This window comes from Alternaria hordeiaustralica (assembly GCF_023758085.1).
Source record: "Alternaria hordeiaustralica strain BMP 2776 chromosome Unknown scaffold_3, whole genome shotgun sequence".
NCBI classification, from domain to species: domain Eukaryota; kingdom Fungi; phylum Ascomycota; class Dothideomycetes; order Pleosporales; family Pleosporaceae; genus Alternaria; species Alternaria hordeiaustralica.
In genome coordinates, this window is record NW_026056775.1 from 1,239,621 (window position 1) to 1,265,931 (window position 26,311).

General features: G+C 52.0%; 8 protein-coding genes across 8 annotated transcripts; 4 read left to right on the top strand and 4 right to left on the bottom strand.

The window, feature by feature from the left end:
• Positions 1–81: 81 nt before the first annotated feature.
• J4E84_002579 (uncharacterized protein) lies at positions 82–1,849 on the bottom strand (the record flags this gene model as incomplete). Its single annotated transcript, XM_049385201.1, has 4 exons — positions 82–807; positions 854–1,513; positions 1,568–1,695; positions 1,744–1,849. 4 exons carry the CDS (start codon positions 1,847–1,849, stop codon positions 82–84), a joined length of 1,620 nt encoding a protein of 539 aa, XP_049247224.1.
• A 2,842-nt stretch (positions 1,850–4,691) lies between these two features.
• On the top strand, positions 4,692–5,596 carry J4E84_002580 (uncharacterized protein; the record flags this gene model as incomplete). Its single annotated transcript, XM_049385202.1, has 2 exons — positions 4,692–5,317; positions 5,368–5,596. 2 exons carry the CDS (start codon positions 4,692–4,694, stop codon positions 5,594–5,596), a joined length of 855 nt encoding a protein of 284 aa, XP_049247225.1.
• Positions 5,597–8,347: 2,751 nt separating this feature from the next.
• J4E84_002581 (uncharacterized protein) lies at positions 8,348–10,033 on the bottom strand (the record flags this gene model as incomplete). The annotated part of the gene is made up of 3 exons (XM_049385203.1): positions 8,348–8,779; positions 8,840–9,653; positions 9,702–10,033. 3 exons carry the CDS (start codon positions 10,031–10,033, stop codon positions 8,348–8,350), a joined length of 1,578 nt encoding a protein of 525 aa, XP_049247226.1.
• A 1,338-nt stretch (positions 10,034–11,371) lies between these two features.
• J4E84_002582 (uncharacterized protein) lies at positions 11,372–12,499 on the top strand (the record flags this gene model as incomplete). Its single annotated transcript, XM_049385204.1, has 1 exon — positions 11,372–12,499. One exon carries the CDS (start codon positions 11,372–11,374, stop codon positions 12,497–12,499), a length of 1,128 nt encoding a protein of 375 aa, XP_049247227.1.
• Positions 12,500–14,631: 2,132 nt separating this feature from the next.
• Positions 14,632–15,684, top strand: J4E84_002583 (uncharacterized protein; the record flags this gene model as incomplete). Its single annotated transcript, XM_049385205.1, has 1 exon — positions 14,632–15,684. The coding sequence occupies one exon, from the start codon at positions 14,632–14,634 to the stop codon at positions 15,682–15,684; it is 1,053 nt and encodes a 350-aa protein (XP_049247228.1).
• Positions 15,685–16,967: 1,283 nt separating this feature from the next.
• Positions 16,968–19,020, top strand: J4E84_002584 (uncharacterized protein; the record flags this gene model as incomplete). The annotated part of the gene is made up of 2 exons (XM_049385206.1): positions 16,968–18,554; positions 18,604–19,020. 2 exons carry the CDS (start codon positions 16,968–16,970, stop codon positions 19,018–19,020), a joined length of 2,004 nt encoding a protein of 667 aa, XP_049247229.1.
• A 2,022-nt stretch (positions 19,021–21,042) lies between these two features.
• Positions 21,043–22,662, bottom strand: J4E84_002585 (uncharacterized protein; the record flags this gene model as incomplete). The annotated part of the gene is made up of 1 exon (XM_049385207.1): positions 21,043–22,662. The coding sequence occupies one exon, from the start codon at positions 22,660–22,662 to the stop codon at positions 21,043–21,045; it is 1,620 nt and encodes a 539-aa protein (XP_049247230.1).
• A 787-nt stretch (positions 22,663–23,449) lies between these two features.
• Positions 23,450–23,706, bottom strand: J4E84_002586 (uncharacterized protein; the record flags this gene model as incomplete). Its single annotated transcript, XM_049385208.1, has 2 exons — positions 23,450–23,640; positions 23,691–23,706. 2 exons carry the CDS (start codon positions 23,704–23,706, stop codon positions 23,450–23,452), a joined length of 207 nt encoding a protein of 68 aa, XP_049247231.1.
• Positions 23,707–26,311: the final 2,605 nt, after the last annotated feature.

Consider the following 26,311-nt stretch of genomic DNA (forward strand, 5'->3'; position numbering starts at 1 on the left):
CCGCCTTCTTTGGCGACAAGAGGAAATGACGCCGAGTCGTCGGCCATCATCGATCGCGCCCCCTCGTCGCCTTCATTCGTCTTATCTCTTTACTGTTTCAATTGTCTCAACACCAATATCCTTCTCATGTTCCATACCCTTATTCCTTGCAACGACTTCTTCCTCGGTCAATATCGGCTTGCCGCGAAGCTGCGCCCAAACAGCCTGGTGCATCGGCCTTAGGAAGAGGGCGTCCATCTCCTCAAGACTGATACCTTTTGTCTCGGGCACGAAGAAGAAACTCCAGATACCCATTGCGACTAAGATGGTGGCGAAGAAGAAGTAAGCCCCGTAACCCAAATCTGAGATCATGTATGGGGTACTGCGGGCAATGATGAAAGAACCGAGCCAAGTATCCGCAGTCGTAAGCGACACGCACAGCATACGGATGTCGAGTGGGAAGATTTCGGAAGCGTAGGTCCACGTGATCCCCTGCCACGTAGCGCAGATGATGAAGGCGTTGATGTAAACGCAGACCATCGCAAGGTAGCCCCAGCCGTTGCGTGTGACATCGCCTCTCAAAGCAGCTCCAGCTGGATCAGCCTTCATGACATAACCACCGATGTACCACATGGGTATGCAACCGAGCGCAGCTCCCCAGATAAGGCCCTTACGACGACCAACCTTCTCGACAACGATGAAGGTGAAGGTGAACATGCCAAGTGTCTTTGCGATACCGTAGAATCCAGTGGAGAAGAGCTTCAGTGACGTTCCAGAAATACCGAGTGTTTCGAAGATGCGAGGCGCGTAATAAGTGATGATGTTGACCTGACAGATTAGCCTCTATCGTGCCGTGCAGATGGTATGTACTTACACCAGTGAAGGACTGCAGAAACATGAGCGCAAGACCAATGGCCATGCGGTTACGCACACCCTTCTGGAATAGCTTCATGAACTGTTGCTTCTTACTCTGTCGATTGGCGCTACGCCGTTCGACTTGCGCGCGGATCTCGCTCATCTCGTGCTGGATGTACGCATGTGACTCGTCGAGGCACCGAATCTTACACAAGATGCGTTCTGCGCCTTCGAAGTTGTCCTTCTTTGCGAGGTATCGAGGCGACTCAGGGCACCATGCGACACCGAGAAGCAAGAGAAGACCGGGAATAAGCTGGATCGCAAGAGGGACGATCCATTGCGTCTGGCCTTCGACGCTAATGGTCTGGTCACAAGCATAGTTGATCCAGAAGCCCAGCATACCTCCACTTTGAGAAGCGATTTCGAAAATACCGACCAATCTGCCACGGATGGAAGGTGGAGCTGTTTCAGAGATGTAAACAGGCACGACCATACTTGATGCGCCAATGCCTAGACCTGCTACGGCTCGACCGCCATAGATCATGTTGAGACTACCTTGAGAGGCAGTCATGAGTGTGCCGCCAAGCAGGAATACCGCGGACGCAAATATCATAGTCTTTTTTCGACCAATGCGTTCCGCAAAGGGGAAAGCGATAAGCGCTCCGAAGAAGCATCCCGCCTACGCATTGTCAGTCCGCGACGACTTGGCAACAGCTCGCTTCTGGAGACCTACCTGGAAAGTAGAAACGATGTTGCCTTGAATTGTGTCGCGATTGCTCTTTGCAATGTCGTTCATGCCAAAGTCACGAATGAAGGACTCGAGGGCCATAGTCCCGCCTATAACAGCTGTATCGTAACCCACTGTTTCGAAATTAGCTTTTACACTCAGACTGATTCAATTATACTTACTAGCTAGCGCAGACATCGAGGCGATGAGTGCGATGAGGTGGATCCGCCAGTTGCGGACCTCTGGCGGGTCCAGAGTACCAGATGCATGAGTGTTAAAGCAACCCATATGTTGGTTAAAGATTTAGTTAAGTTGATCGTAAGATAGATAGATAGAGTATGGTTTCTAGCCTGATTATGAGCATTCTGAGCGAAGGGTGTGTGTGCTCTTATGCCCGCTGCCTCGCTTTGCAGGCCTTCATTGCCGAGCCATCCTTCATGATGCTACCTCGCCATCACTACAGTCATACCCCGCGGGGAAACTGAACGAGGGCTAGCATCGTCCCATGTTCACCGCAACAGTTGCTGTTCCAAGCTATCTCTCGGATCATCGTAGCGAATCTGGGGAAGGGTCCACTTGGCAGTCGACAAGGTCAAGCCTTACCCTATGGTTGGCATCTGGGGTCGCGATATTTTATAGGCAGAGAGCTGCATGGAGGATGCACACAAGGCACTTGGCAGCCGACCGTTATCGACGGTATGGGTGGTGAAGCTTGACAGAACAGTAGGCGCCGGTAGCGTGTGCGGGGTAAAGAGCGGGTCGGGGGAAAATCTATGCCCGTGGTGGAACTCCATGCCTTTTTCGATCTTGCATCTGGTGACCTGGTACCTTCACCTCGACCAAACTACCATGGAACAACATGAGCAGTAAACGTGTTTACTGTCTGCAAATGCCCTGCGTGTAAGATCGAACCATGCATTCACGATATGCAACATCCGTCTCCATGGACAACAGCCGAATGCCGCATAACAGCTGCAGATTATCAGACCACGCCTGGGCATGCTCGCGCTCCGCTGGCACGTGGAAGGATGAATATTTCCGCCCCAAGATACCAAGCCCTGGCACAACCTCTCTTGACATGCACAAGATGACGGAGCCGCCGTATACGATAAAATTGCGGGACGGTCCATCGCACCTGGGCACGGCGGCAAGTCGCTTAGCTCGCTACTGTCAGCAGCCACAACATGTTTGGCTGGCTATATCATGTTCTACACCTCACAAGAGTATTGGCATGTTGACTTGGACTACGCTAGGGTAAGACCGCGGCCGACAACGTATCTGACGTCTCGCAAAAGCGATGTTTGTCATCCCAATGAGAAGTACGCGACATCGTATACGAAGTGGCGACGCTGTGGTGCGGCGGTCGAATCTGTCTGGTCATTTTCGGAGATGTCCAAAACCTCTAATACAATCCCGTCGCTTGGCAAGAAAGCGAATTGAGGCATCATGCTCAGATAGTTGGAGGTCTTGAGAGTTAAGATAAGAAAGGAGCGTCGCGCTCTTCTTGTATTCCCATTAGTCGAGTCAGATCCGAACATAGGAGGTATCTGACAACCTCTAGGGCGATTGGGATAATTCTTTAGTATGAAGATGTGTTTAAGCTATGCGTATACCGCAACACTAGACACCAGACACGAGGAACGTTCGAGATCACGAGAAGAAGTCTATAAATTGAGATTACAGTACGATCTAATGCCATGCTGATTGTAGGAGTGATGAGATACCAAGTAGCGTGCCCGGGCCAGGTACTGCTGGTCGACCCAGATCTCTGCTGATGGTGCCCAGGAGTCGGGCTGTGCAAGCTACGCGAATCAATTCCTAGCCCACGCCTTCTTCCTTTTACTGACAAACAATATGCCAAACAGCACAGTGAAGAAAGCTGTTGTGTTAACGATCATCCAGCATAGCAGCGACTGAAGTGCAGCCCCGTTCAAGTAGTTCACAGTCCACAGATCTAGCTTAAATAGATCATATGAGAACTGAGACTTATCAACAGCTATCACCAATCGGCAAGCCAGAACGATTAACTTGAATAGGAAGTGAACCCAAAGCACTTGAATGCCGGTGTATATCAAGTCCAGTGTGTAGTATGTAGACAAGAGAATGGCCAAGTTGCGGAGAGCCCATGGTCTGAGCGATCGCGACTCTTGAATGAAGATCCACTTTTGAAGGAGTTCACGCTCCCTACGTATGAACCATCCGCTGTTTGTGATCACGCCCAATGAGCGTATGCAACTAAGCTCGTGTTTTGTGGGGTCTCGTCGAACAAACCGAAGCTTGTGGTTCCAATAGATGCATCTCTCGGGCTGTCGTTTGGCCCACTCTGAGAAACACGCATCACCGACGATGTGTATGCAGGGAAGTAGTTGGATTGGGCGACAGCCTTGAGCGGAGGGCAGAATCGAAGTGTTGTATGGCTCTTTGCAGATGATGCACACATCGTCTGGGGCGACGGCGACGTCGGCTCGAATGTTGTAGTTCAGTCTCCACAAAAGATCGCGGAAGAATGTTTGCGGCCTGACGGACATTATGGTGTGGAGGCTTGGCTGTCCTGTGACTGGATTGAAGCATTCACTTTAGATCTATATGTAATCATCTCTTCACAATGTCGTTTGCACTCGTTCATTGGCGCATATCCAGAGACAAAGCGGAACTTATTGTACAAACGATGTGCGGGAAGAAACATCGACAAGATAAATATCAGCCGCAATCCCTAGCAATCAATGTTGATGTGTAAACTGTGTTGGCCCTAATGTCCATCAGATGTACGTGTCGTTTTCGTGGCCGCGATATCAGGAAAAAAGTCGTGTTCATAGTATACTGTGGTGCAGCTTCGAAGTCAAGGGTCGTGGTGAAAGATGGCAAATCCGACAGGATCGCAAGTGCTGCACGTGTTTTACACCAAAGCGGAAACCTTGGAAGGCTAGTTACTAAGCGGGGTAGCTGCGGGAGGGGCCTAGGCCCAAGCTCCTGCCGCGCCCGCCAGCTCTCCAGGTACTCTCCCACGGCGCTTCCCTCGATGCTAATAACACCTGCCACACGCGCATTACGACCACTCCGACCACTCATGACGAGCGCATATTATCTCGCAAGACCTTTGTCATCCCGATCCCGAAGCGCGTCACCCAAAATGGCCGACACTCTATCTCTCGACGAGATCCCCACCCTCAGCTTGCTCTACAAGCTAAAGAAGATCGTGCCCAGCGACGACAAGGGCCAGTCCACATACAACGCGTCGGCTACCCTCAACGACAAGATCAGCGTCATCCGACAAGACATCACAACCCTTGCCATCGACGCCATCGTCAACGCCGCGAATACTTCCCTTCTGGGTGGTGGAGGCGTGGATGGCGCAATCCATCGCGCAGCTGGGCCCGGCTTATTAGAAGAGTGCGAGACGCTGGACGGTTGCCAGACAGGCAGTGCCAAGATCACAGATGGCTACGAACTGCCTAGCAAGAAGGTTATCCACGCCGTTGGACCGATATACTGGAAGGAGGGCTCCCGCTCAGCAGAACTATTATCAGGCTGCTACCGCACGAGCCTGGAGCTAGCAGTCGAGAACGGCTGCAAGAGCATCGCATTCTCAGCCTTGAGCACTGGCGTCTACGGCTACCCCAGCGGCGAGGCCAGCACAGTCGCGCTCGAGACGGTGCGCAAGTTCCTTGAAGAGGACGGCAAGGCGGACAAGCTTGACCGCGTCATATTCTGCAATTTCCTCCAGAAAGATGAGGACGCTTACTTCAAGAACATCCCGTAAGTCTCAGGCGTCATCAGTCTCACTCCATACACTAACGACTACCTAGTGACTACTTCCCACCAGTCGACTCCGACCCCAAGGCGCAAGAGGAACAGTCCACCGAACCCTCCGAACTCGCATCGCAACTTCCAGACGCCCCGACGGCCGACCCCAAAGATACCGACGATGCTCAACAGCCATCTCCGAAGAAGCAGAAGACCACCGACACCGACGATGACTTTGTCGTGGTCGAGAAAGATGACGTCAAGGAGGACAAGGCGAAGCCTGAGCTATGAGATCATCACAAAATAATGCGGTAATGACGGCGAAGGTTATGGGTTTTTTATCGGCTCATGTCGGTACACGTTGTGATTTGGGCATACTGGGCGTTTGGTCGTTGGGCATGGGAGGCTTATACCCTGGATACGAGTCATGAGCGAGCCACATTGATTCTCATCAATTGAATGACATACACGCTCAGTCGTGTCTTACTCTTGGAAATCCGCGCTGTCTCTTGATCTAGTCGCAGACTAACTTCTCTTGATACCATTCACTGACGGAGTTGTTCAGAGTACTTCAGCTGTGTATGCTTGCACAGGGTGACACTCAGTCATTTCACCGGAACATACAGATTGTAGCTGAAGCCAGTCAAGACTCTCTCCATCAACATTTCGCCTCTACCATAACTCGCATTACGACCGACTTCTCGCAGAAATAATCACTACATCCCTCAGTCACCGCAACATCCCCTCCACAAACCATGTCGCACTTCCTTCAAACACTCATAGCCGTCCCCTTGATCCCCGATTGCAATTTCAACATAGCCTCCGTCGAAAAAGACGATGCATGCTACATCTGCCGCGAGCCCTTCTCCATCAACGACTGCTCGCCCCTCCAGATTACCCCATGTGGCCACATCGTGGGGGACAAGTGCTTGTACGAGTGGTTGAAGCGACAGCCCGACAAATGCCCATACTGGAATCATGGTCTTCCGTATCGCGCCGCCGATCAAACTTCCATCATTTGCACTCTGGTCAACTCACGCGTCGGCTCCGCCTGGTTCCATGTTTTCGAACGCTACATACTCGACTTGCCATGCTTGTCTATCCGCGAGGAAGTTCAACGCGTCATGCAGAACCCTGACTGGTATGTTGATGGAAGTGTTCAAGATTTCCATATTATCTTGCTGGTAATACGGAACGCTGTCCTTGCCTGGCACTTCGGACTTGTAATGTCGCTTTTCTGGCGCTCGACTGGCGATCAGCAGTTTAGTCGAGACCCTATAATGTTAGTGGGGAATATTCTGGTGGTGGTCATCACTTTGCTCAACATCTTGACTTTCCCGACTTTGGTAGCTATACTTGTTGACTGGTCTAAGAGGCGATCTAGAGCTAGGGCCGCAAGGACTCGACTGCGACGATGGTAAGATTGAGGCCGATAATCAAAGCCTTCGTAATCCAAGGAGCTTTCATACGGTGCGGTCGAGTCAGTGTTAAATCAACAGTTCCAAGTTGCGATCTATAAACATTCGGCAAAAGTGCAAATAGGATTTCCCGATCATTCACTATGCTTTGTTGTACCACACCAACGATATGATGCAGAAGTGCGTCACTTCCGACTCTCAATTACTAAACTTCCCGATACCAGACTCTGCGCGTCGACGCGTGAAGTCCTGCTCCATCTCCCCAACTGGCCAATGCGTATCCTGGGGAGGAATATTGTTATGATAAACCGGAGAAGGACGGCGCGGTCCATACGTTGACCCATCAGGCGGTTCAGCTAGACGTGTAGCATCGACGATGTCACAACCTTGAGTCGGTGTCGATATAAAACTGTCATTACTCCGCGCATTATCGCTGGCCATTACTGTGCGGGGCTTACTAGGGGTCAGCGCCTCCAAATCACGTTGGACAACGGCGTCGGCTTCGACATCGGTTCTTTCCTCCTGGGATGCTGAACGGGTACGCCTGTGGAAGCACTGCCTCACAGTGGTAACAATCCATATGAGAATAGATATGCCAATCAGAGCGCCAATGACGCACCCGGCAATGATGCCGTTTGTCTTAGCGTCGTTGGGGTCGGGGCGATGGGTTTCATCATATGAGTACGTCGGCGTGGATGCAGGCGCGGTAGCTTCGACGTACGGATATGATGGAGATGCTATCCAGGCTGGTGCCGTTGGTGAGGGCGTATTGGCTGGATCGGACCACGCAGGTTGTGTCCATGTGGGTTCGGTCCATACGGGTTCGGTCCATGCTGGCGCTGAGGGTGTCCACTCCCACTGGCGCGCCTGAAGGTTGTTATCGCTATCTGATACGGATGTTGTGCCTGTGATTATGGATGAGGCCATTACCGTAACTTTTGTTGGCTCCGTGATGGACAGAGAAGAGCGAACCGGCGCTGCGAAGACAGCTGATACGCTCGTAAAAGCGAGAGTGAGAAAGGGTAATAACATACCTGGTGTAGATGCACACATATATAAGGTGTATCTACAACTACAACCGAGATTCTCACTACTGTGACGTTCGATCCGGCGAACTGTGAAGATTCTGATCGTATGTTTGCTGTCCTGTGTGACCGTTACTCTGTTGTCCGTCGAATGCAATGGTCACTTCGCGCCTTGAAAGATCTGCTTCAGCGCTGCGCTTGAACCCTTCAATTAGTGGGATGATCGTGCTGTCAATGTTTAGAGTGCATTGTGAGAACACACCACTGAGGTTGATGTTGGTAGCGATAGCCAGGCAATGGATGGCATGTCGAGGTCCTAGCCACGCGCCATCAACGCGATATACGCCCGGACAAGATAAGCGATAGATCAGCGTTTGAAACATGGGTACAGTTAATATATATTAGTGATTTCCAGACTGACGTTACGCTGAAGCCGTGCCTAGTTTCTGTGTGCGCGGCGCTATCAATGTCTTGTTAGCTACGTGTTGAGCAAGCGCGTCATCTACTCGCACTTCTAGTACTTCCGAAAGCACATACAGAATAGATATCTTCGTTCAATGAGGCCCAGTGTAATTACAGCCGGCAAAAATGGCATACGACTACGTCATACGGACGTATTTGACCGGTCCAACGTACACGTGTCTGCCACGAAGAACGTAGTACAGTATAGCAAAGAGAACGACGATCCCATATCCCAATACTGCCCAGTTCATATCTGTAATTGTTGGTCGAGGCCCAACTGGGAAGAAACAGAAGACCCAAGCAAACAGCAGGAACAGTACAGCGATGATGTTGATCGGTAATCCAAGTCGTCCCAGGTCGAACTTGGACGGCAGAAGCGGTTCACCTCTTATGCGCTTCAGGGCAACGCACGAGATTGTGATCAGGTACGAGGTCAGCATCGAAGCTACACCAAGCGAAATGACTTGCATGAATGCGACGGTCGAGCCAAGGTTGATACATGACAGAATTACGACGAAAACAACCGTTATGTAAGTCGAGTTGATCGGCACTTCGCGCTTCGTTGATACCTACTCGCTGTCAGTTCTCGGTTGAAGTAATAGCGATGGCGAAGTAGGCTTTTGACGAACCTTGCTGAAGACATGCGCAAATGGGACGCCATTATCACGAGCGAAGGCAAATACCTGGCGTGAACTTGTTGCCATGATAGCAACGCAAGCGAAAATCGCAACGACCAACATCAAAACCGTCAGCGCAGTCGCACCGCCTACGGACTTGGTCGTGTCGACGAAAACTTGAATGAAAGGCGTACCAAGTGGAGTCGTAAGTACAGAGACTGTATCGGTGACGCAGAAGCAGAAGGTGATTGCCATGATCCAGCCGAGCAACCCGTTCCCGAGCCACGTCCACATCATAGCGCGCGGAATCACATGGGCAGCATCGCGTACCTCCTCCGCCATATGTGCTCCCGCTTCAACGCCAACGAAGGAGCTGGTAGCGCTCGTAAGGCCAAGAATGACCGCGAGCGGAATATTGCCCCACATCATATTGTCCTCAAAGACCGTGAAGACGTCGCTGGAAGAGTGGCTTCTATCGCTCATGACCCAGAGTGGAATTACGACAGCGAAGAATCCAGCAACGTGCAGTATGACGACGCCTCCTTCTATTAATGGTAGATGTCGAGAGAGGTATGTGTTGAATCCCAAGCATATGGCCAGGACAGCCCAGATGAGGAGCGTTCCGTGCCACGCCTTCGGAATGTATGATGTATTGTTCAAGATGATGAGGCCTTGGATCTGTTTGCCGGAAAGATACGAAACGGTTGCTACACCGGTCTGCCAGCCCAGAACCCCGAGCCAACCTACCAGATAGCTGAGAAACTTCTGGCAGCTTGGTGGTGCGAACTCTGATACCCAGTGGTACTGTGCGCCAGCCGTTGGTGCCCTGCCAAAAGTGAGTAACTATCATTGGAGGTCATTAAGCTGTACCCACATCGATGCCATTTCAGCCAGCGAAGCAACAACGAAGCCGAACCCAATCATGACGATGAAATATCCCCAGATAAGCCCTGCTGTTCCGCCGTTGGCAAGAGCAAAGACGGATGTGGCAAGGATAGTCTCCCAAGTCGAAAGAAGAACTATACAGAATCCTAGAATGGTGATAGAACGGAAGTTTCGCCGGGTTTCCTGCGTCTTTCCCATGCGGTGCATGTCATGGGCGTCCGCTGTGGTCGCATCCTTTTCGGCCACGTTGTGATCCAGGCCATGATCGTTGAATATATCCTGGGGTTCTCCGATGTGTGCTTCTGCAAATTTGCTAGACATTATCACGCTGGAGGATCTTTGATGGGAATACGACGCAGAGGGAAGTAGCAAGTCCCCATCTCGTGCGTAGACAAAGGTCTTCTTATGCCTGAGAGGTGATGCGGTTGTATCCTAGTCGACTTACGCCCTGCATATGTATATGGTAGCTCAATGAAGTCAATACCTGCGCCTCGCTGTAAAGACGATTTCGCGTACCGATGCTGCAGTATTGATTAAGCAGCTTGCGACCCAGCGCTTGTCATTGGCAGACGGCTGGGCGTACAGCAAGCAGCGATAAGTTTTGTCTTACGGTGGATATCGCACTGCCGAAAGGATATGGATGATGCCGTTTGTGCTGACAGGAAGATATAGCCAGGCCTTACGATGCAGGTAATCTGCCATCGGAGAGATCATTGGTAGATAATATGCTGTGATCTGGCTATCTGCAACGTGTCGCACATGTGGAGATCTAGACGCTCATACTCATCGGTCAAGAACTCAAGGACCCGCAGCGAGACAATGTTTCGAAAGTCGTGATAGCAGTCGAGGCTATCTGTGCTGTGTGAGAGCGTGCTTGAGCTCTGGAGAGATGATTAGAAGGCAGGTGCCCCTGCGCCAGCCAAGAAAGGCTAGCTCATGACGCGTTCTTAGCGTCTTCGGGGTCCAAATGTCGCCAGGGTCTTCGGCATCTTCAGTCGCGTCGCTTTCACGCAACACCTGGAAACCTTCTCAATCCACAATACATTGCCGTCGAATTGGATGCCTTCTTCTGAATCGCGACATCATGCTCGACCTGCCTCACTCGCATGCCTAGAGTGTCGGCGTACCCACCTCAAGTGCGACGGAACCCAACCTATATGCGGGCGCTGCCAGACTCGTGGTTTTGCATGCACCTACAAGCGTTCTGGACGAGGTCGCCGACGTGGTATAACGCGCGCAGATACTGATGAGCAGCCGACACTGTCTCACACCCCACCCCTTTCTTCTGGCCCGGTCGCGCAACCCGCTGTTGCACAAGCGCTGTCCTGTACGTCCTCTGCAGCGCAATGGCTTCCTCTCGACGATGCAGCCGTTCCACCAAACTCGGCCCTACTGCAGCGTCGAATATCAACCACTCCGCCAGATCAGAATGCCGAGTGGGCTGACGATGAGCAACTGGTGAATCTTTACTATCTGAACTTCCACGCGAGTCACCCAATCCTTCTCCCAAGGGACATGTATTGGCAACACGGATACCCTCGTTATCTGAAAGCGGTAGTTCATCTCATCGGTGGTCGCTATTCACATGCTGTCTCGCTCGACGAATTGCGCGAGAACGTGGCACGAGAGTTTGCTCAAAGCGAAGGAAACACAGCCGAGATGGTACAAGCAGGACTCCTCAACACTATCGCCCTGTTCGCGGAAAACGCTACGGATCAAGGGCAGAAGATGCTTGATTCCACGATCGAACTAGCTTTACGACTCGGCATGCACCAGCGGAGCTTTGCTTCAACGCATGCTGGTGATCTGACTGTGCTGGAAGAAAGCATGCGGAGAACCTGGTACGAATTGTACGTGATCGACGGCTGCATCGCGGCATTGCAGCGAAAATCGACGTTCAAAACCAACACAGTAAACGCTGATGTTCTTTTACCATGCGAAGACTTTACTTACGAAGCCGGAATGTGCTTTATGCCAGCAACTATGGCCGAATTTCACGGCAACGTCTTTGCCGAAGAGGAAAAGGTGTTTTCTTCCTTCTGCTACCGCATAGAAGCCGTACGTCTTCTCGGACGAGTTCTGACTATCACTGGAAAGCATGGGGTGGATCGAGATTTGGTGCAGGCCGTTGACAATGCGCTTGCTGCATTCTTATACCACTTACCACGCTCCAAAAGCGAAGCGGAGATCTCAAACACCTTCGGTGATCTGGACGAACTCATGTTCCAAGCGCACACTATCATCCAATGGAGCACTATTCTCGTGCATTACCCCAGAGGCGATCTGATATCTTCTGACCTGTTAACACAAGACGTACTTGGAGCCAACTGTACCAAGCTCCTTTGTCCCTGCAATCGACAACATATCCACTCCGTCAAAGCCATCGAAGCCTCCAAGACCCTAGCTATGTTAGCGGCGCTGCGTACTCCCACTCAAAAGCACACACCATTGTTTGTGTATCCACTGGCTCTCGCTGCTGTCGTTCAGCTTTCCATCGGCGCGATGCACGACAAAAGCCCTCGGCGTTGCTTGGACCAGCACGCTGACCGAGTGAAGCTGTTACTCGGGGTACTCAAGTCTATGAGCCGCCAATGGTCGGCTGCTGGAATTGTGTTACGCACCCTGAAAAGGGTAGCATCCGCAGTATTCCGTAGTTCCTCCGTCGATTCACCGTCCAGCATAGTGGCTCCTCCAGCCACATCAATTGATAACGATGCTTTCCCCGACTTCGATCTCCAGGATTTGTACGGACTTGTAGGCCTTGATAACAATTCGTTAGGCATATGATGAACTCGATCTGGTCTTTAAAGTCTACTTCAACCATTCGGTCGAAAGTGCAAGGATACATCAATCGCTTCGTTTGCGCGAACCATTGGAAAAGATCGTTATACCGTGTACCTACTGTCTAGCATCATCCCCGCCGACAAAGTGCTTAGGCCTGCGTAGAGGTGCTCATCGCCGCTCCGTCCCCGTCTCCCATGACCGTTCCTTCATCTTGATCGGAAGATGCATCAAAAGCTCACCACTTGGTGTCGGTAATGGGAGTCTACCAGCGCGTATGTTTATCTGCAAGGACGGATGCAGCAATTTCGGCGCGTTGAGACTCGCATCACGTTCTTCCCGCAGGATTTGGAAATCGTCCTCCGCATGGTTCGCAAGATGCCTATTCTTCTCCTTATGATCTCGTACAGTCATCCAAGGCACGGCCTCGCACCGTTGAGGACACGCTGGATAATCATGCCCAGTCCAAATTTTGGTTTCACCCGGTAGTTCCAGTAGCTTTTGTGCCGAAGCATACAAGCTCTTTGCACTACCGCCTGGAAAGTCACAGCGTGCTGTGCCTATATCAGCGTGAAATATCGAATCTCCGCAAAACACATTGGCTTGGTAGTGTTAGCATTGAGTACAAATACAGATCGCTACAGCGAACACTTACTGCCGACCTGGTAACCGATATGATCTGGGGTATGACCTGGAAGATGAAGGACCTTCACCCTCAAACTCCCAACCTCGAACATCTCATCATCTTCGAAAAGTTGATCGAACGCGTTTTCGTACTCAACAGCTGGAATACCATATCTCACAGCAAATCGTTTCTGGACCTCCCGAATTCGTTTTCCGATGCAAATGGGTGGTCTGAAACCTTGCCGCGATGAGAGACGCTGCTGGAGGTAAGAAGCTGCTGTCAGGTGATCGGCATGAGCGTGCGTTTCCAGTATCCTCTCGATATAGTATCCGCCCTCCAACACCGTGGCCAATAGATCATCAGCTGTCTGGGTACTGATTGTCTGGGTAGGCCCGTCATAGTCGAGCACAGGATCGATAATGACGGCTTTCTTGGACGAAGGGTCCGCTACCACGTATTGCCATGTTCCCGTCTTCCCTTCAAACAAGCTGTGGATCGCGGGCTCGTGGGACATTATCGTGTGAGTATTGTAAGATGATCGGGTTTGGGCCTCCGGTCGGCTCTGTAAATGTGGATTGGTCAGGTCGGTGACGATGCGGCCTACTCGGCTTGCGTAATTCGATGATCGTGGCGAATCAACTGTTCCTCGTGCTATGCGTTGAGATAGTGCATGAGCTCGTTGGTTTATCGATCTTTGCTGTTGCCTCATAACGTAGGCCTTTGGGGTGTTGTGAAAAGATTTCGGCAATTGCCAATGTGCCTGAATGCGCACAGATGATTGTAGATTCTTCATGTCCTAGGATGGGATAATTAGTGTTCTTCGTGCATCAGCGGCGACTTGTTCAATGCCTCCTCCGCTTCATCTCAATTATATACCATACTCAGGACGCTGACTGTGCCCAGGTGGTGCCATCTCCTTGCAGGGTTCGGCGTCTAGCCCCACAAAACAGGATTCGGCGTCTCGTTGATCGCCGACATAGCAACGGCCTATGGACTGAACTATCTACCACCTCAAGATTTTCATAGCCCTTCAAGAGTTGTTTCGTCCACTGTCCACAAACCGCAAAATCGTAAAGAGCCACACTACAACAGATCTACAGTTATTCGAGCGAAAACAGCGATCATTCCCTACTAGTACTTCAATTTACCGTTAGCCAATACCACCACACAACCGTCAGCAGCTAAAAGGATAGCTACTTACTTGGCCGGAATGTATTCACCGTGCCATCGCTTCACATCGACGTCCCTCCGGACTGCACTCACCACACAAAGTCGGCCAGCTGGTCGAGACCTCGCGACCGTCTCACCTGCGATAAGTACATCAAGACATCACAAGGTTATTGTCATTGGAAATGGTTCAGCTGGTGTCGCAGTCAGTCATCAACTGTTACGGAAAGGACGCTTCAAAAAGGACGACGTTGCGGTTGTCGATCCGAGCACTTGGCATCATTACCAACCGGGCTGGACATTGGTGGGCGGCGGCTTGAGCAACAAACTGCAATTCAAAAGGCCGATGAGCGAACTCGTCGCATCTGGGACAACGTTCTACAATGACCATGTAGTGGCCATTCGCCCGCAAGACAACTGTCTGTCACTGGGAGACGGTGACAAAGTCCAGTATGATCATCTCGTCATCGCCCCGGGCATCAAAGTCGATTACGACGGCATCAAAGGCCTTAGCGAAGCAATGGCCAACCCTGATAGCCTTGTAGCGTCCATATACAGCTACGACCACTGCGACAAAGTGTTTCGAAACATCCAGCGCCTCAAAAAGGGCTCAGCCATCTTCACCCAGCCTTCCGGTGTAGTGAAATGCGCAGGCGCACCTCAAAAGATCATGTGGCTCGCAATTGATCACTGGAGACGAGCAGGCCTCTACAGCAACGATCCTGAGAAAAGTACTATCAAGATGACTTTCGCGACTGGTCTGCCCACTATGTTTGGCGTACCGAAGTACAGCGTCAAACTGAACGAAATGCGAGAAGAGAGAGGAGTCACAGGCCTCTTTGAACATAATCTCATCGAGATTAATGGGAATACTGCGACATTTGAACGACCGAATGGCGAACAGCCCGTACAACGACATTTTGACTTCCTTCATGTTGCGCCCCGGAATGTACCGCACGCTTTTGTGAAAGAGAGCGGGTTGGGCAACGACGCGGGATTCGTAGACGTGGATCAGCACTCTCTCCGGCACAGGAAGTTCAAGAACGTGTGGTCGCTTGGCGATGCAGCGAGTCTGCCGACGTCAAAAACGGTGGCTGCAATCACATCCCAAGCGCCAATTCTCACACAGAATCTGTTGCGTACTATGGATGGCAAGGAGCCAGAGTCCGAATACGATGGCTATACTTCATGTCCGCTTCTGACCGGTGACAAAAAGGTGCTTCTTGCGGAGTTCAAATACGGTGGTATACCCAAAGAGACGTTCAATACATGGTTTGGTGTTGATCAGGCAGTGCCGAGACGTGCTTTCTATCATCTAAAGAAAGACTTCTTTCCTTGGGTTTATGATCGATATCACGTGAAGGGCCAGTGGGGTGGCCCAAGTGGCTGGATCAGGTAGCTTTAGATAAGTGCTGAGAGGTGTTGCGATGCGTATTTTCGAAGGATTGATCCCCTGCATGGAAGTGTTGGATAACCTATCGTATGTATCGGCAGGGCTATATTGGCAATGGCGCGCAGTCGGCGCAAGGACTAACTTTGGCGTATTTATCCTTTTGCTCGCTGGTGTTGATAATTCTACTGCTATCATTCAATAAGGGGCGATATGTGCATGGGCAGCTCTTACGAAGAACACGTGGATGTGTGAAAGGTTGATGTTATGGTCTGGACGGCAGACGCGTGTTGGCGGAACAGCACGCTAAGGACAAAGATAGCTTAGCGCATCGCATGACGTAGGCGTGCTGGCTGACAGGGCGCGTTTGAACTTTGACAATAGGGCGTGCAACAAGGAGATATGTATAACCAGCGCCCAAGCCACTCTTCCCTCTGCTGCTGTCAGCCCAAATCACGTACGCGTTACATCCCACTCCGACTACTGCAATCGGTTCCGATTACCTAGCACCATGACTACGAAGACCTCACGGATCTCTTGCCGGACTTTCGTCGGTCATGCATTTGCCATTTCGAAGGCCTGTCGCTCTTATCACGGCATGTCCGAGTCTTGGAGACGAGGAACAGTCGGCACATGGCGCTAAACCTCTGGTGCAACGTTGCTTCTGTTGTGCAGGACCTCGAACTGGATTTCCCTTGGCCGCTCTGCACAAGAGATGAGGCGCGACGACACCCTCAAAACCCTACGCCACGGCGATGGATCAGCTGGAGGCTGATACAAGAGACATGTTTGCATATCAATACCCTCTTATCTCACGCCCACATTGATATGCACATTGCGAGCCCAACCAGGCCGAGCATGACTCCCTTCCAAGACGTGGAGGTGCCGTTCCACCCGAACATACCTTGGCTGCCAAGGCGCGCCTCCGCACCCATGGGACATCTCCACCTACCAAGTTCCTGCGCAAACGCCTCCCACGGGCCTGAATGTTGGTATCAGTAGCTGCAGACGGGTATCATGCCCGTAGTGCTACCCTGGCACGCGACATGTTATCATTGAGGCGTCGAGTCGTCGCTGGCCGTGGCTGCGTGGTGACGCGCGCCGCGACTCTGATCTAAGATCAGGAGCGCAGGGGTGTGCGACGACATCATTAGAAGAGAGAGTTGTGCCCAGACTGGGTTCTCTCACTGCACCTCTGCCGGGCTTGTCTCTTTGCCCTCTCCATGCAGCCTCTCATATCGCTTTACTCCTTCACCTCGTCTCATTGAGCGCATCGATACCATTTGCCCACCATGAACGTCATCCGCAAAGCCGTGCGGGCGATGTTCCCTCCGCCTCGCGTGGCGCCTGACGGTCGCGCGGAATGGCCCTCTCGAACACCATACGTACTTGCTTCCATGGGCGGAGCGATGGGATTCGGAAATTTGTTACGTTTCCCTTCCCAGGTCTTCAACAACAACGGCATTCAATGGTTTATACCCTACCTCATGGCTGTCTGCCTCCTCGCGATCCCGGTGCTTATCTTGGAAGTGGCTATCGGACAGGCCTACCGTAGCGGCTGTGTCATTGGTTACAACGGTCTTGATCGACGCTTTACCGGTGTTGGGTTCGGAATGGTCTGCGTTGGCTACGCTGTGGCCATCTACTACATTCCCATTCTATCCTGGGTCATGGTGTACTTCCGCAGTTCATTCCGGTCCGCAAACGACTTTCCCTGGAAAGATAACCCACAGGAGTACTTCAGTCGTGTCGTCAACGAAGTCCCCGCCATTCCCGCGGTCTACAGCGATGATGGCAGTCGAGTCCTTCAGTATGCCTCATATCCTGGTGTGAACCTCGATGGCGAGCTTGTCGGCTGGGTACTCTTTTCTTGGTTTATCGTTTGGATCTGTTTGTACAAAGGCATCGCCATTACCGCTCGCGTCGTCTACATTACCATCGTCTTGCCCATTATCATGACCGTTATCCTTGTCGGCCGAGGTGCGTCCCTGCCCAACGCTGGCCGGGGTATCAAACTATACTTTGGGGAATTCAACGGCGATCAGCTCGCCGCAGGCAAGATCTGGCAAGCTGCAACCAGTCAGGTCTTCTACTCTACCGGTGTCGGTTTTGGCTACTACTCTGCCTACGCCTCGTACAACTCCAAGTTTTCTGATGCTGTCCAAGACGCCATGATGATTTGCAGTGCGAACGCGCTGTTTGAGTCGTTCGCGGCCTTTGCTGTCTTCGGTGTTGTCGGATACTTGGGTCTGCAGCCTGGTGTTGGTGATCCGGTCGGAACATATACGCTCGGCTTCTACACCCTCCCCAGCGCCATCCAGGAAATGCCTGGAGCTCCATTCTGGTCTGTTCTGTTCTTTCTGACTCTGTTCCTACTTGGTATCAGTTCATCGTACGCGCTGCTCGATGCTATGATTACTACCATCTGCGACACTCACTGGGGAAGGAAGTACAAGCACTCGACCATCGCCACGATCATCACCGTCATCTCGGCCCTGGTATCATTGTTCTACTCAACCGGATTCGGTTATGAAGCTACCAATGCTGTTGACGCACAGATCAGCAACATTTCACTCATCTTCGTAGTATGGGCTGAGTGCGTATGCGCTACTTCGTTCTACCGCTTCGTCGACGTCATAGGTCAGGTTGGCGCACCATCCTTCTGGCTGTACCAATGTTCGTACATTGGTGCCCAGATCATCGGCAACGCCATCGCACATACAGTTTCCGACAAGATTGGTGCTGGTGTTGGCTTTGGTATCTACATCATTGGCACAATCTTTGCAATTCTCGTCGCCAAAGATCCCACAGTTCCAGCTCCTAAATTTTGGGGCCGTAACAAGATCTTGAACCGCGTTTGGTGGGTTGGCCTCTACTCTGTAAGTATACCCTTCTCCAGTGACATATTCACTTGCTAATACTATATAGGGACACCAACTTGCGCGCGACCTCAACTATGTCGTGTGTGTGGGCAAGCAGTGGCGACTACCCGTCTTCTGGGCACCCATCCTTCGATACTTCGCCGCACCTGTGCTCTCGATCATCTTCTGCTTCGCCTACCCCACGTTCTACGCCATCCGTGGCGACCCCCTACAGATCTTCGGTTTCATGGTCGCCCATCTCATCGTCCTAGTCGTCCTTGTCGGCTTCATCATCCCCAAGAGCCTCAATATCTTCGTACCTCCAGAACGCCGCGAGGAAGGAAACAGACAATACGCGCCCCAGACAGTACTCGGAAAGGACGACACAAACATTGTGGGTGGTGTTGCGCCTGGGCAGGAGTACGAAGCCGGCTTGTCAGCGCCGCCAGCTTACGACTCTGACAAGGTGGAGGATAAGAAGTGAGTGGTATGTGCAGCGGCATCTAATTTTGGTGGATGTGCGTATGAATGATCCGGCCCATTGCAACGATTACCCAAGCGCCCAACCCAGATATAACAGCCCATATGCATTGATCTCAAGATCACCTCCATTGCGCCAGACTTGCCCATTGCACTTCCATTCTCCGGTTTTGCCTTTCTTCACCCATGACGCTTGGAAATGTTTGTTTCTCAGGCCACGTTGGAAGCCTACCTGGCTTCTTTATTCACATATACATTTCGAAATCCAATCATACATACCATTTGTTCAACAGTTCCTACACAGCCACTGAGCTGCGAAACGCCTTTCCCAACCCAGTCGGCTGACTGTTATGATGCCGATTATCCGAACCCCCCTCGCTTCTACTTCCGGTGTATCTCGTCGATCGAGGCTGAACTGGCATAATCGTGACCGCGGTTCTTTCGGCCGTGCCGTGCCTCCACGGTCATGCTCGATCCATCTGCCGTATGCAACGCTATGTGTCAACTCACATGTAATCTCTCTGAAAAGACTCTTCACTCTACTGCATGATGCGGTTGTCGGCACGAGGGGACGGGAAGACTCACGTCGCATTCGTTGAACATAACCATACTAGCGACTTTCGATCCGACAAGATGCGACACTGCGATGCATTCATCTAATTGCGGTCTTCGCAGCCGCAGTCGAATCACAGCCGACCATGCATCAATCTCTCCGACACTAACAGCATGGTCACTTAAGACGATAGATGCATTGCGACAATGCGGCTGAAGCTTATGGTACGCCGCGCTGCAGCTGTTCCCGATGTGTGATTCTGTCGCCTTGAAACGCGGCCACCTCCGATCTTAGAATCCCCAAGCCACTCCACCAAACGCTGCTGCTCCACCAACCATCAGCATCGCGCCAGTCGGCAGCGGCATACTCGGCGCCCGTCCTTCGCTGTCCGAAGCCTCTACCCCAGTTCCCTCAGCCCTACTCGCGTCACCCGTGCTTGCCGGTGTGGGTGTGGACGTAGCGCCCACGATAGTAGCCATAGCAAACTTCAGGTCTGTCCACGCCCTCAATTCGGATTGCGAAAAAACCGTCGGTGTTCCACTAAATATAGAATATTTCTCATCGTAATAGTCGGCGTCGCACGTGACGGGGACTTCGGTTAGCACACCCGTCCATGAACAAGCACCGTTCCTGGTTGTTGCACTCGGCATGGTCATGTGGTACTCCCATGTCTCGGGGCCTTGAAGCATGGTGAAGGGAATGCAACCGTCGATTTCTGCTTCTGGTGTCTCTATTGGTACGGCGGTTTTGTAGAATGACAGCGCCCAGGATATCATGCTGTCGAGAGACGCTTCTCGTGCTGATCTTTCGGCTGGAGCTGTTGAGTAAGGGTCAGCGGCGGTCCTAGCAAAGAACGATGTCATGTTACATACACAAGTACGTCGATGAAGGTGTAGGAGTCGAAGTCGTTGTTTCAGGACACTTCTTCTCGTAGGTAGTGGCAGTGTCGTCGGACGACATGAAGGTAAGAGTCGGCTCCATTGGGTTCATTAAGTGTAAATACGTGAGATTATATTGCGCGTTGATTGCGCTCGCCAAAAGCGACGCGATCAAAAGGCTCCTCATTACTACTCTGCTGCTATACGATGCGATGCGATGCAGTACGATCATGTGGAGTGCAGCCTGGGATGCGTCGACACCACGACGGGCGTATGAGTCGCAACTTATTGTTTTCCCACAACCAGGACTGCAGCCCAAGTAGGCAGCTGCCAAGGCGTTGTCGAGCAGTTATATGAGTAAAGGAAGGGATCTAACTAGAAGCTTGACAAGCTCGCTGACGAGTCGCCGGACAAGATAGGGATGGCGATGTTCCCGTTCTTGTGTCTGGCAGGCCTAAGCGACCCCGGGAGCTTAACGGCGAATGGGTCGCGTGTCTGTCGCGCCCTCAGGCATCCAGCGCATAAGGGCTGCAATGGTCCAGACCACAATCTCATAGTCTGTTGAGCTTGTGCGCGCTCCTCCAAAGGTTCTATACTATATCCCGATCCGACGACTACCTTTCGGTGGAAAGCGCGAGAGAAGTAAGACGATGAAGCCAAGCAACGCAACAGCGGCATTACAGATGAAAGTGAGATGGCTTTGGCCAGCCTCGGCAAGTGCAGCGAATGCGACCCCAAAGACGGCCGATGTCGAAAGACGCGCGATGTTTTCGACGAGCGTAATGCCGCTGAGCGCGTCAACACGCTCGCTGTTCGGTAACATTTGCAGGATCGATCCCTTGGACGCGGCACCGGTACCTGCAGCAAATGGCAGCATCACAGCAACGATGTACATTTGCCAACCTTGTGATACGAATACGGCAAGACCGGTAAGTATGCCATCAAGCAAAAGGCTGAAGCGCGCATAGAACAAATCGAATGCAAATGTTTCCTGCTCGTTCGTCGGTTCGGGGTTGGGTGGCTCTTCGCTCTCCATCGGGTCGACAGTTTCTGTTACTGCCGGAGTTGGTGGTATTATATGAACCTGCACTGTCGATTCTCTTTCTTCGTCTTCCGCCAACTTGCTCTTCACGCCATCACCCATCCACTTTCGCCCTGCAGCAACGATGATGGGAAAGACGAGAGAGAGGAAACCACCTCTCAATGCTGAGTATAAGAAGATGAGTGCCCCGTTCTCCTTGGGGCCAAAGTTGAACTTAACGGTAGCATACATCTGAAGTAAGATCGGGATGTAGCCAGTCGCGAGGATACCCAAGAATACGCCGATACCGAGGGTGAGTGCTCCAAACTGCAGGCGAGTACGTCCATTAGGTAGTTCCCACTTTTGCGGTGCAAAGATGCGGAGGGGGCCAAAGAAACGCGCGATGCCAGTGGTCTCGCGAGGTTTCGCATCCTTGTCTTCCTCCGGTGGTGGCATGGCAGGTAGCGATACTGCTACATATACGCAGCAAAGCAAGAATAATACCAGAGTCATTCGGAAGGGCGCAAGTATGCCAAAGTAGTCGCCAACAACACCTCCGATCAAGAAACCAATGGCGCTCCCGAAGTACATGCAGCCTTGGAGTCTGCCCAATGCACCTGTGCGCCTCTCATGCTCGACGACGTCCGCCACCAAAGAATTGAGGCACAAAACGTATCCATTCGGGCCACCAACTACTGTGATGACTTGCGAGCATTGCACGATCATGATGCCAACGTTGCCGCCATGCATGATGCCGATATTCTGGATCAAAAGGCGGACTGCAGGCCAGAAGATCTGAATGATCAAAGCCAACTTGACGCCCAGACGTTTGATAGTCCATGCAGCTACCAGCAAATTGACAAGGCCAAATATCGTAGTCGATGATGCCAGTAGTGCAAAAGCCCTGGCCGCTCCAGCGTCGATTTCGCGTCGCGCACATCTATCCACGGCGTGCGGATCCGGCTCATGATGTTCGTAATACGCATCGCAGGTCAATATCCGGAAAGCGTATAGCATGGGAGCCTGCGTGATACTGAATGTCAACGACACAAGGAACGCGCATATCAAAGCCCGGAATAACACCGGGACGGCCGCTTTCTCTTCTCTTGGTTTCGGCTCATCGCGCGGCAGGAGGGGTGTGGTCTCCTCTTCTTGAATGGTGGAAGGACGTCGGAATTCTTGGGCGATAGCCATGCTGGAGGTCTGGCATGGGGAATGAGAGGAAAAAGCTTGGTGTTGAAGAAAAGTCTTATCGTGATGTGCATGGCGTTGACTAACGCTCCGTGGAAGCTGCGTCCGGGTATCGGCGGGGTAGCGGCTGCGCGTATCTCCAGACTACCCACCTGGACACACCGACTATATCGCGTCCGTCGTGTACTGGACGCATTGAGCCCACACAAAATGCGAATTGCAGATTTGGGACGCTGCAGTGAGATTTGAACAGCAGGATGCAGAAGCTCGCGATGACGTCAGCCTATCAACACCCTCGCCACTGGGAACATCTCCTTTGCAATTAAAATTCCCCTGTTTCGGGCCTGTAGATGACATTTGTGTGAACAGAATAAAACAGACTCTACAAGAAACTCTCCAAGTACCGCAATGTGGTCGCGCCAGCTGCACATGCCGGTTGGCAGTGTCATCTCACAGCCAAAGGAAACTAGGACACGAAAATTCACTAATGTTGAAGCATCTTAGAAGAGTGTGTGAAATCGATTGAGATGCGATACGAAGATCCTATCCTCGTGATGATATACAATCGCTCAAAGTAGGGTATGCCGTTTCCTTTAAGTTTCCCCCATCCCAGAATAAACGCCGCCTATGCCGTCCATCCAATACCCAATGCCATGCCGAAAGATTTAAAATGTCGTAGCCCCTCGATGCCAAAACGCCAGCTTTCGCTGTTGTTCAGGAAGAGAGTTCTGATAAAGTACAATGCCGAGTGTGTTCAATTGTCGACAGTCGGGCTTGAGTTGTAGTGCGCTTAAGCGAACTCGAAACGCTCGTTGCAGTGCGACATCTCACGGAAGCAGTGAGGGCAAAGGTCAAGACCCTGCGAGGTCAGACCAAGTGCGGCAGATGCGGCGTGGAGAGTATCGCGGGTTGATGTGGGTGCGCTGGTGGAGGCCGGGGTTGGGGCACCTGAGGCACCGGCGGGAGTGGAAGAGACGGAGTCTGGAGACATCGTTAGGAAAGAACAAGCTTTGGTAGAGAGGTGAACATACCCTTGAACGAAGGCATTCTGATGTTGATTGTCGTTTGGACTGATGATGGAGGTTGAGTTATCGAGGTATGACGTGTATTATCTTCGTTTGATAAGAAGTGAAATGGATGCAGATGTGGATGACAGAAGCCCAAACCCCAGAGCCACAATCCCTCTTATACACCTCCGCCTTCGCCGCGCCTTCCCAACATGACCCTGAAACCAGTCACCAGCAGAAAAGTTGGCGAGCAAAAATCGTGCACAACAAGCACCATCCCGACTTGTCCCGGAACCGTTTCGAGAATTTGCGTCGAACGACATCAAGATGATACGCCACGCTCGCCTCATGCGCTAAGTGGAGTGATGATAACGCGTGTGGACCCACTGTTAGCCGTTAGTGCGGCTGAGATTTTCAGGGCCGCGAGCAAGAGGCTCGCCATCGTGCATTTGATCTCGGCTAGAATGTGTTTTCCGGCTTCGGAAAAGGGTTCTTGTTGACCGGTTGAATGTAGGCTGAGTCGCGCTGGCCAAGTTTTCGATGCTCAAGATAGAGCGATTAGTGGCTCGGACAGATGGAAAGCGAAGTTTTGCATTCAACGGCCTCGAGACGGGAGATAGTCGGTGTAGCGTGTCTATGCTACCGGTCCTTCACATGTCAGACATGTTTTGGGCTGTCGCGGTTTCAGACGACGTCATCGCGTTATCGTCATCGGGGGTCGCGATCTTGCGATGCATCCACCAGCCTTGCCCATCTCTGACACTTCACATCGCAGGTCTGTCATGTTGCCGTCGAAGTTTATAAAGCTATCTCTTGGAATGACTCAAATAGCTAAAGATCATTGGCAAGCGCGCGCAGACATGCCGTTGACACACTCGCTGCGCGATGCAGCTGTATGGGCCACATCGTTAATTGAATGGTGGAGCACTTAGGATAGCACCACGCATGATGATAAGATAGTCGATCCAAGAAGAATGAATGACAACACAGGATTCTGGATAGTATCGAGCTATAGATGGATTTGACGTTTTCTCAGTGGGTTTCGACGCGTTCTATAAACGCGCTAGAGAGAGGTTCGTGGCTAAGCCCAGATGGGTATGGTCGCTTTATCGCTCCAGCTGCTCCCGAAGTTGATGCTTCGGTAGCACTCACGCGTGTTCCATCTACTCAACTCTTCCAACGTTCACATCCCAACCGCAGCAAAAGCGCCGGATTCATGACTACGACCATGTCTGAATGGCGGAGAAACTCCCGAAATCGCATCTCTCGTCGACCCGATCCGCCTTTGCCCTCATAGACCCGAGCACGTCCTTGTTCCACCGCCAGATAGACCGCCATGCCTACCTCACCAGCGGCTTCCGTACCCACGTCGCGATATCATACGTATGGAGCGAATGGCGAGATAATGCATCGGATAAGCTTCCGAGCTGGGCAGCGCTCCAGAAGCGGCTGACGTCCCTCCTAGGAGAGCGTGCCTCTCCGGACGTGAAGGCTATCACGGGCAAGGCAAGTCGCTGTTGGCTGGACTGTATGTGTATCGATCAGGAGTCTAGTGAGGATAAGACATACTGGATACCGCGGATGGACGAGATATACTATGAGGCGCGATGCACGATCTTGCTCCTGCGAGTACCTGGGCTGGATCTAAGCCCAGTGCTGGAAGTCAAGAAGCGCATGCACTGCCCATTGTCTGGCCCGCTGAGGCTCCGAGATATTGCGCAAATGGTTCCACACAGTTGTCTTCTGTGTCAATCGTGCACATCGCTGCCGGAGATTGACTCAAAGCTCGAGACGTCAGCCCTCAGCGCATTGAAGATCCTGTGCCATGCAACGTGGCGCGAGAGAGCCTGGATTCTACAAGAGATTCTGCTCAGTCAGAACTACCTACTGACCTGGGATGATAGTGGTGAGTGGCTTTCCCTCGCCGACACTGCCGTCGTGGCCGCACTCTTATACCGTCGGAATCTGGAAGAAACATGGCTCGACGGGTTTGCATCCTGGTGCCGCAGACTGTGGTACCTCCGGCAGAACTATGACGAAGCCCAGACGTATGAGCTATGCGACGCAAATGTATTGCAACTAGCCTCTACACTCAGCGCGACGGTACCTTCGGACAAGTACTACGCTTTATGTGGCATGTTGCGGCTCAAGCAAGTGAAACCGAACCCAGAACATAGTGCTAATGAAGCACTGGAGGTCATTGTAGATGTCCTTGTTCAAGAAGGCCGGATGAGCTGGCTGTATGCTGTTCCACCATCTCTTGGAGTTTCCATGCAACTTCGAGACGGAGAAATGGCCCCGTTTGTCCTGACTCGACTTGAGGATCGTCTAAAGCCCAACAAGAAGCATAACGCCGTTACACGGCCTAAAGAACTTACTCTCGATGCGATACAACTCGGGCGCGTTACGGAGGTACTGCCTTTCTCACAGGTTTTGGAGTCAGCGTCCAACCACCTACGCGAGACCCGCGATTTTGACTTCCCCGAAAGTATAGCGCACTGTCATCGCGTGCCAGACATCATCCGAAGGCTTTCTCTCGACTTAGTAGACCCTCTACTTCTTGAACCCACTTTCGGGCACATATGCAGAGCTCTCCAACCTTTACATGCCGTCAAATCAGAAGCCCGTAAGGGATGGTTATGCGT